The 10,082-nt window shown below is 38.0% G+C and overlaps 1 protein-coding gene across 1 annotated transcript; it reads left to right on the plus strand.

Annotated features, from left to right (window-relative positions):
• Positions 1-256: 256 nt before the first annotated feature.
• Positions 257-9,667, plus strand: LOC104724785 (protein NRT1/ PTR FAMILY 5.2-like). The gene is made up of 5 exons (XM_087471841.1): positions 257-456; positions 1,023-1,240; positions 7,979-8,544; positions 8,635-9,033; positions 9,160-9,667. The coding sequence occupies exons 1-5, from the start codon at positions 342-344 to the stop codon at positions 9,608-9,610; spliced, it is 1,749 nt and encodes a 582-aa protein (XP_087327967.1). The 5' UTR covers positions 257-341; the 3' UTR covers positions 9,611-9,667.
• The last annotated feature ends 415 nt before the right edge of the window (positions 9,668-10,082 follow it).

Here is a 10,082-nt window from a genome sequence, read left to right on the forward strand (position 1 = left end):
GCTAGTTGTATGAAAAGACAAATCATGCCGACTAGTTACCATAACTATTATTTTAGTCATTCTACCAAGAAAGGAAAATGTTTTTTTTAGTCAAGTGAAAGATATTTTCCTATCCTGAAATTCTTCATATTCAGGAATACTGAATAATTTATTAACTTTCACATTAGGCAGTAAATATAAGTGTTACGTTGAAAGATTCGCATTATCCACTTTGTAATATATATGAGACAAAAGTGCCCACTCTCACTTTACATTATACAAAGAAAAAAACGCTTAAGCTACCAAACAAAGAAAAACAAATAGGGAGAGAAAAAGAGAAAGACAGAGAAGTGAAAGAAGAAATGACAGTAGAAGAGGTTGGAGACGACTACACAAAAGATGGAACAGTTGATCTTCGTGGCAATCCTGTTCGAAGGTCCATTAGAGGTCGTTGGAAAGCTTGTTCCTTCGTCGTTGGTACGTATTTATTCTTTCATTAATTTTATATCGTCTGTATTAATTGTTTCTCTCTTGATAGATTTTGATTACAATTAAAATGATTTATTCGTTGAGTCTTAACAGTCTTTTTATTTTATTTTTAAGATTACTTTATATCTTAAAGTAAAAAGTTACGAGAGAAAGTAATAAGTTGGTGACGTATCTTATCCTAATTAAGAACAGAAATATATTAATTTAAGGCCATAAACATTTTATTTTCCAACCCTTTTTCCAAAAAAGAATAAAACATTTTATTTCCACATAGAAAAAATTAACACAAGATTGATCACTAAATAATTAAAAAAAATACTATGAACTCAAAACTAAATTTCGTCAACAAAAATTTTTATATTCATAATTTCAATGATCCATTTTTTCATATATATTTAATATTTTCTAGTATAGAAATTTCCTTTCGGCATAAAATAGTATAGGAATTTGTAGGAAAATATTCTATATATTCCACATTAAATTTATTATTCATACTCATTCTGTTTCGTTATGTAATTTTACTATTTGTTTTTTTCTTTTTGTCTTATGAAAAGTGTACGAGGTGTTTGAACGGATGGCTTATTACGGGATATCAAGCAACCTAGTGATTTACATGACAACCAAACTGCACCAGGGAACGGTCAAGTCGTCGAACAATGTGACCAATTGGGTTGGAACTAGTTGGCTCACACCAATCTTGGGTGCTTACGTTGCTGACGCTCATCTTGGTCGCTACATCACTTTCGTTATCTCTTGTGCTATCTATTTTTCGGTACGTTTATTTCTGATTCTATAACGAAGCAACCCACAGAAACGTACGTACACGATACACCAATTTACGGGACTATACGTATAGTTTATTTTAATTTGTCATTACAAAGATATTTATATCAGTGTTTGATGACACCACATTGGTCATGTTTGTTTGTGTGTCGCTGGTTTCAGCGATAACCACCAGCGACAGCGACCAGAAACCAGCGATACTGTTTGTTGTTCGTTTTCCTGTCTTTGAATATTGTTGCTAATTCGTGACTGTCGCTGAAATATGTCGTTATGCCGTTCGTTTTTCTATCGCTAAATCAGCGACAGTCGCTAAAATATGTCGATATGTCGTTCATTTGATTGTCGAGGAGATAATACAAGATAGAACCGAGTAGCGACAGTCGCTAAAATATGTCGATATGTCGTTCGTTTGGCTGTCGAGGAGATGATACAAGATAGAACCGAGTCACTAGGGGCTTAACCAAAGTCACCGCTGTACACGCAAAAATATGGTTAGTGTCGGTTACCTAACGAGGGTTTAGGATATCTACAAGGATCAGGGGAACCTAAAGCTACACTGGGAGCAAATACAACCTGAGTAGTCGGTGGGAGGAGTCTGGGAAGATGATGGGCCGGTAGCATGAGATGGGAGTGGAGTAGGAGTCTGTGCGCGAGTCGGAGTGGCAACCCTCAATGTTGGGCAAGTGCTGGAGTAATGTCCTCTCACTCCGCAAATCAAACAGATGTTGCATGCTGGTGTGTACGGGGTGTAAAACTAGTAGTCAAGCAGGTAATATCCTAGACACCCACAAAGAAAACAGTAGGGTATCTGGGCGCCTGGTGCGCTGACTGTCTCGTCCACCGGGATAACTTCAGCCAGAAAGTCAGTTCCAAGTCCAAGTGCAGGTGGAGTATCCCTCCATGTCATGGTGATCGGGGTATCAGGTGAAGGGATAATGAACTTCAGAACATCAAGGGGAGGATCAGGAAGATCTCTGAAGTCCAAGTCTAATAGGTCATCCCCATCGATCAAGGGTGTGTATGCGTAGGGGTTAGGCACTATAGATGGTGTAGCAAAGCTATCTGAGGAGATGTCTATAATGCTCGATGGTCCTCTGAATGCCCGTAGCGACCGAAAAGAACCTGAGGAGATGCTAATGTATCCTCTACCATCACGACCTCTTTCTCTTCCGATTATGGTTCCAAACAAACACATTCTTCCAAACTCTCCTGGAATTCATGCTCAGGCTTCTCCTCGACCTTTTCCTCAGGAGTGACTTCCCTTAGTGATCCTATCGGCTTCTTAGGAGTATCTTATGCAGTACAGGATGCACGGTCAGCAGCACTCTTAGATGACTCCCCCTCTCAATCTCACGATAATAATACCCTCGGGGTGGTAGACCCATAGCCTGTCCCTCTCTTTCTATCCTACCACGTCCATGTCATCTTAATAGTGGCATACTACAAGAAAATAATGATGAGTCTTGTTCTTATAAGAATTCCTAACCTAGAACCTAACAAATGACCGAATCAAGTTCCTATGAACAATCCTAAGAATCTAGAATTTAGCAAGTGACCAAATCAATTTCCTAGACAGCTTTTGCGACATATTTACTTGATAAAGCGTGGTATCAGAGCATAGTTAAGCGATGCTACGGGAAACTATATTTTCAACGTTTTATCGAGTAAATGTGTCGCAAAAGCTGTTTAGGAAATTGATTCAGTCACTTGCTATATTCTAGATTCATAGGATTGTTCATAGGAACTTGATTCGGTCACTTGTTAGGTTCTACGTTAGGAATGCTTATAAGAACAAAACTCATCTTTATTTTCTTGTAGTATGACACCGAAAAGAGGACGTGGACGTGGTCGTGGACGTAGTAGGATGGGAAGAGGGGGACGGGCTACGGGTCTACCACCCCGAGGGTATTATTATCATGAGATTGACAGGGGGGAGTCATCGAGGAGTGTTGCTGACCGTGCATCCTGTACTGCGAAAGATACTCCTAAGAAGCCGATAGGATCAGTAAGGGAAGTCACTCCTGAGAAAAAGGTTGAAGAGAAGCCTGAGCATGAAGTCTAGGAAACTTCGGAGGAATGTTTTTGTTTGGAACCGGAACCGGAAGAGAAAGAGGTCGTGATGGTAGAGGATTACATTAGCATCTCCTCAGGTTCCTTTCAGTCGCTACGGGCATTCGGAGCACCATCAAGTGTCATAGACATCTCCTCTGATAGCTCTGCTACGCCATCTATAGTGCCTAGCCCCTACGCATACACACCCTTTATTGATGGGGATGACCTATTGGACTTGGACACTGGAGATCTTCCCGATCCTCCCCTGTACGTTCCGGAGTTCATTATCCCTTCACCTGATACTCCGATCACCATGACATGGAGGGATACTCCACCTGCATTTGAACTTGGAACTGACTTTCTAGCTGAAGTTATCCCGATGGACGAGACAGTCAGTGCACTAGGCGCCCAGGTAGGGTAAAGCTGAGAGATTTTCAAGCACACAAGAATAGTTCATACACATCACACTACTCTATGACCTAAAATAGTGTTTATACGTACAATAATTGATTCTGAAAATGAGTTCACTTTTCTGAAATAGAACCACAAGCTGTAAACAATAAAAGTACCAATTTTAAACTAGACCCATTAAAACCCAGAAACCACACTACTCTAAACCCAAAAAATAAAAAATAAAACCCAATTCAGACAAAAATCCAGAAACCACACTACTCTAAACCCAAATCATACTAGAACCATAAGTTTGAGGATTACCTTAAATTGAAAGAGAGATCGATGGAGATGGAGAGATCAACAGAAAGATCGATGGAGATGGAAGTTGAAATTTTAGGTTTAGAGATTAAGGAGATGAGAGATGAGGAAGAGTGATCGATGGTGATTATGTTTAGAATCGAGATATAAGAGATGAGAAAGAGAGATCGAAGAATACTTAAGGTTTTTTTTTTTGTTATTTTTCCAAAAAAACAAGAAATTTTTAGTAACTATTACTTTTAGTCGCCGCGTTTTTAAAATCAGTCACTAATAAAAACAACGATCGAAAATTTCAGTCGCTGATCGCTGCAACTGATCGCTGAACCAACGACAGAAAAACGAACAGCTTTTAGTCATTATCGCTGGTTACAACAAGACCGTTATATACTGTAATTTATTTTTGGACAAAATTATATATTGTATTATTACGATTTTTTTGTTTGTTGTTTTTCATGTTGATGTTTCTAGTTAGTGGTAGTTTAAATTATTTTTTTAATAATTAAAACTATATTTGTACATACATATATAGTTATATATATATATATGTTAGTTAACATATCAAAGTCGTGATGACAATTATATAGAACTAAATACGGAATAACATATTGTATTAAATATGTATATTTTAAACTGACTCCATTGAATGGAGCTTCATCTTTGATATCTTGGCTGTAATAAATTGGATCAGTTAATGTATCAAAACAATAAGGTTTCTTTATAGAGATTCTGGCCAAATATACTTTATTTCTGGAAAAAGCTTTTAACTGTGTCATATTGTTTTTTATTTTTTATAAATATCAAAGATAACATTTATGACATAGATTGTTGTCCACCTAAAAAACAAGTTAAAAATTGTCTACTAGTAGTTAAAATGATCCATGAAAGATAAAGTTGTCCACCGAAGGAGTTAAAATTGTCCACGAAGATTATAGTTGTCCACGAAAGTGAAAGTTGTCCACCAAATGTTGAAATTGTCCACCGAAAGTTGAAGTTTTTCACTGAATGCCAAAAATATTTTCCACCAGGGTTAATTACGTCTTTCTCATCTGTGCTACATTTGGAAGGATGAAACGATTATGAGAGATTTGGAAAGAAAAACATTGTTCATGACACATTTGAGAGTTTTTATATCCGTCAATAGGGAGCTTTGCGGGTATTTTAAAGGTAAGAAGGGTCTAGGCATGGAGACCCCCTCTCTCTTTACCTATTTGTGATTGAAATTGACATCTTCTCAAGACTCCTTGACTATCGCTTCCAATCTGGCCAGATAGGTTTTCATCCAAAAGCTACAAACCTGGATGTCACTCACTTTGTTGACGATGTAATGGTATTCTTTAATGGCGAGCACTCATCATTGCAGACCATTGTGAACCTCCTCGAATAATTCTCAAACATCTCGGGTCTGATTTTGATCAAGAATAAAACTAAGATCTTCCTTGTCGGTTCCCCCCTGTTGGTTCAGAATCGACTCAGCTCAGGTTTCAGTTTTTTCCTTGGAACTCTCCTATTCAAAGATATTGGCCTACCTCTATTGCCAAATCCTCTATCAAGATCAGACTGTGAGCCTTTGGTGCAAAGGATCAGGCAAAAGTTGCACTCTTTGAAGAACAAACACCTTTCTTATGTGGGTAGACTTCAGCTCTTTACATTTGTCATTCAAAACATCATTGATTACTGGTGTGCAGCTTTCATTATGTCGGCAAAGTGTATAAAGGACATTGAGAAGTTCTGCAGAAGGTTTCTTTGGTCTGGTTCCTCTGAAATTCCAAAACAAGCAAATATTAGTTGGAAGAACGTTTGCTCTCCTAAAGAAGTGGGGGGGGCCTCGGATTGAAAGATCTGAAAGCTTGGAACAAGGTTTTTGGCTTAAAATTGATATGAAAATTGTTCTCTGCCTCTGGTTCTCTTTGAGTAGCTTGGTGCATGAATAAAAAGCTAAGAAGGAAATGTTTCTGGAGACTGTCTTCCAACAGCCAGGGCTCCTCTATGTTAAAACAAATGCTAAAGCTAAGGGACATAGCAAAACCTTTCCTCTCCTGTATCATTGGTAATGGTAAATCCTGCTCCTTTTGGTTTGACAATTGGACTCCTTTTGGGGTAGTCACATTTTTAGGGCTAGGAGAGCACCAAAGAATGGGTCTCCCACTAGACTCCTCTGTGGCCAAGGCCAGAACTACTGCTGGATGGATTTTCAGAAGCGCCTGTAACGACAATGCAGAGCTCCTCCTCAGCCTTCTCACCGAATTAGAACTTAATGAAGATGAAAAAGACATCTTTCTTTGGGCTAGACCGAATGTGGATCCTGAAGATCGTTTAGCTTCTCGGATACATAAAACCTTTGCTCACCTACTCTTCAAGAGGTTCCCTGGCACAAGCAAGTTTGGTTCCCTGGAACTATCCCGAAATATTCATTCATCATGTGGCTCTGCTGCCTTGATAGACTGCCTACCCTTTCAAGGCTAAGAAACTGGGGGATGTTGGAGGATGATACTTGCTATCTCCGCGATATTTTCAATGAGACAAGATATCACCTCTTCTTAAGATGCACTTACAATTATGATATATGGAGATGGTGCCTCGCAAAGATGAAGATTTCGTTCTTAGGGTTCAACACTTGGGACAGGTTTCTCTCTGGTTGTGGACCTCATCAACCAAAGACAAAATGACCACTCTTAAGCTCCTTGTCGCTCAAGCTGTGGTGTACACCCTCTGGCATGAATGCAATGCTCGCATCTACACCAACACCTGCACCTCGGTTGAAGGTTTGTTCCACTCTCTTGATAGACGGATTTGAAACACCTGCCTAGCTAGGAACCATATTACGAAGCTCCAAAGCTTTGCTTGAGCTGTGGTTTCGAAGTTACTCTCTAATTTCTCTTTGCTACTATTATTCTTGTACTGGGTTTGTTTACCCCAGATATCATTGCTGCATAGGCACCTTCAGTGGCAGATTTGGAGAGAAAAGTAATATGAGGCACAAATCCTTTTTTAACCAAATTTTTTTTTCAACACTAATAAAACATAACAAAATGTGTTAAAAAAAAGTAAAAATATTGAGAAAAATTGCAAAATATAGGATTCGAACCTGTTACCTTCAAAATAGTATGGGGCACTCTTTCTAGATAGAGTAAAAAATACTATTGTTAACTCATCACTTAAACATATTTTAGAAAGGTGTATGGGGCACGCGCTCCACCTATTCTAAACGTAGATTCGCCCCTAAACACTTTGTATTCTAAACTATGTTACGGTTGGAAGTAAATATATAGAATCAGGAATTTTATTTTAAAAAAAATGTATATTTTTGGTCATTTAAGTGATAAGAGTCTCTAGAGTAAACATTTCAAAAGTGACAATGTTTTAACGGATATAGTTTCTATTTTGATATCTCCAAATATTTTATATTTTAGATAAGTGATAATATCTGAAGAAAAACTTAAAAGCGAGTCAACGAGAATTGATTAGAGATAAGACAACGACCGATTTAAATTCCAAACTAAAGTCAACAAAATAGCACTCCAACTTTTTTTGTTCTTATGTACTAGAAGCTATACATCAAGTCTTTTTTGCCTGTTGATCGAAGCGTGCAATTACTTCGTCTACAGGGAAAAACGTAGAAAAATGTGTACTTTGACCAGCAGTTGACTTTGAAAAAAGCATTATTACTCTTTTTTCTTGTCTCGATCGAAAATTTTAGAAAGTGTTCTACACACAAGAATTTTTTTTGATCAGAACAAATAATATATAAAATAAATGATATATTCGAAAGACTTATCCACTACACATGGTATGGTAGTCGGTTTAAGATTCGACTTGTTTCTTTTACATTTTTATTTTTTGATAAAAGAAAGGTTTGCAAGTTGTACGCATATTTATTGCAAACTTGGATACACTTACACTCATAACTTGCATAAAGGATAGTTCTATAATGAAAAAATGAGATATATTATTTTATGAATCACAGGGGATGATGGTGCTAACATTGTCAGTATCCATACCGGGACTTAAGCCACCAGAATGTTCTGCGGCTAATGTGGAAGATTGCAAAAACCCTTCGGTTTTACGGTTAGCAGTTTTCTTTGGAGCGTTATACACATTAGCTATCGGTACGGGCGGTACAAAACCGAACATATCAACAATAGGAGCCGATCAGTTCGATGTGTTCGACCCAAAGGAGAAGATTCGAAAGCTATCGTTCTTCAATTGGTGGATGTTTAGTATCTTCTTTGGTACTCTCTTTGCCAACACTATTCTTGTCTATGTTCAAGATAATGTTGGCTGGACCTTGGGTTATGGACTTCCAACAATGGGTTTGGCTATTTCCATTTCTATTTTCTTGTTGGGCACTCCGTTTTACCGCCATAAACTACCCGCTGGTAGCCCATTCACCAAGATGGCTCGTGTCATTGTGGCTTCATTTCGCAAAGCCAATGCGCCGATGGTTCATGGCCTCACGTGCTTCCACGAGCTGCCTTCACTAGAATACGAGCGGAAAAACGCCTTCCCGATCCACGCCACTCCAAGTTTACGGTAACGTGTATTTTTATTTAGTTTAATCTCAATTTTAAATTCCTATATCCTAAGTATACATAAAGTACTTAACATGTAACTATGTTGCAGGTTTTTAGACAGAGCTTCACTCAAAACAGGAACAAACCATAAATGGAATCTATGTACAACCACAGAAGTCGAAGAAACAAAACAAATGCTAAGAATGTTACCTGTCTTGTTCATAACTTTCGTCCCAAGCATGATGATCGCTCAAATCAACACTTTGTTTGTTAAACAAGGAACCACTCTAGACCGAAAGGTCACTGGAGCTTTCAGCATCCCACCAGCTAGTCTCTCCGCATTCGTCACACTCTCGATGCTCATTTCCATAGTCATATACGATCGACTCTTCGTTAAGCTAACCCGAAAATACACCGGAAATCCAAGAGGCATTACTTTGCTTCAACGAATGGGAATTGGTCTTATCTTTCATATCCTCATCATGATCATCGCATCTGTCACTGAAAGGTATTGTTAAGATTACAGAGCTTCCATCTTAAACTAATGATGGAACAAAAAAAATTAAAGACAAAACATATCAAATAATTTCTTGTGTTGCATTAGTTTCCTTACACCTTTCTTTATTTGTAACAGGTATAGACTCAAAGTAGCTGCTGATCATGGTCTTATCCATCAAATCGGAGTAAAACTACCTTTGACTATCTTCGTTTTGCTTCCTCAATTCGTCCTAATGGGTATAGCTGATTCATTTTTAAATGTTGCAAAGCTAGAATTTTTCTATGATCAAGCTCCCGAGAGCATGAAAAGTCTCGGAACTTCGTATTCGACAACGAGTTTAGCAGTTGGAAACTTCCTGAGCAGTTTCTTGTTATCGACAGTGTCAGAGATAACAAAGAAGCGAGGAAGGGGCTGGATTCTGAATAATCTTAACGAGTCTAGGTTGGATTATTATTACCTGTTCTTTGCAGTACTCAATCTGGTTAACTTTGTCTTGTTCTTGGTAGTGGTTAGGTTTTATGTATATAGATCTGAGGTTACTGATTCAGTGGATGTGAAAGAGGAGGAAATGAAAGAGCATGAATGACAAATAATGAATAATACTATAGTTTTATCTATAAAATCATTTCAGCAGTTTCAGTAACATCATTCTTGACTTCTACGTTTAGATTTTTCATTACATGGTCTTAAAAGTAATAATTATACTTTACAAAAATCACAAACCACTCTACCCTCTAGTTTAGTGTCATTCGAACAACAAAACACATAAACTTAACAATCCTACGGCAAAAGAAATCCTGAAACCGCAGTATGCGATACCACAATACACATCTCCATATAGTCCAAGGCAAGATTCAGGATCAAAATAAGACTCAAACTAGCAAGTCATATATTCTACCATAGCACGTCAACCATCATCAAAAGAAGACTAACCTAAACTTTCACCAACCATTTGAGAGTCGTCCATTTTCGTCTTCTTGGCCGCAATAACTCAATCAACCCTTCTAGTTTTTGGTCCACAGATTTTTTACCAGTCAGCTGCCCAACAACCTCAGCAG

Source organism: Camelina sativa, chromosome 11 (assembly GCF_030686135.1).
Source record: "Camelina sativa cultivar CO46 ecotype springtype chromosome 11, ASM3068613v1".
Taxonomy (NCBI): Eukaryota; Viridiplantae; Streptophyta; class Magnoliopsida; order Brassicales; family Brassicaceae; genus Camelina; species Camelina sativa.

Bases quoted from the DNA above. Each gene is read 5' to 3' on its own strand.
- LOC104724785 (XM_087471841.1), top strand. From the start codon at position 342: ATGACAGTAGAAGAGGTTGGAGACGACTACACAAAAGATGGAACAGTT. The intron at 1,241-7,978 runs GTACGTTTATTT...TATGAATCACAG, and splicing joins CTTGTGCTATCTATTTTTCG to GGGATGATGGTGCTAACATT. The intron at 9,034-9,159 runs GTATTGTTAAGA...TATTTGTAACAG, and splicing joins ATCGCATCTGTCACTGAAAG to GTATAGACTCAAAGTAGCTG.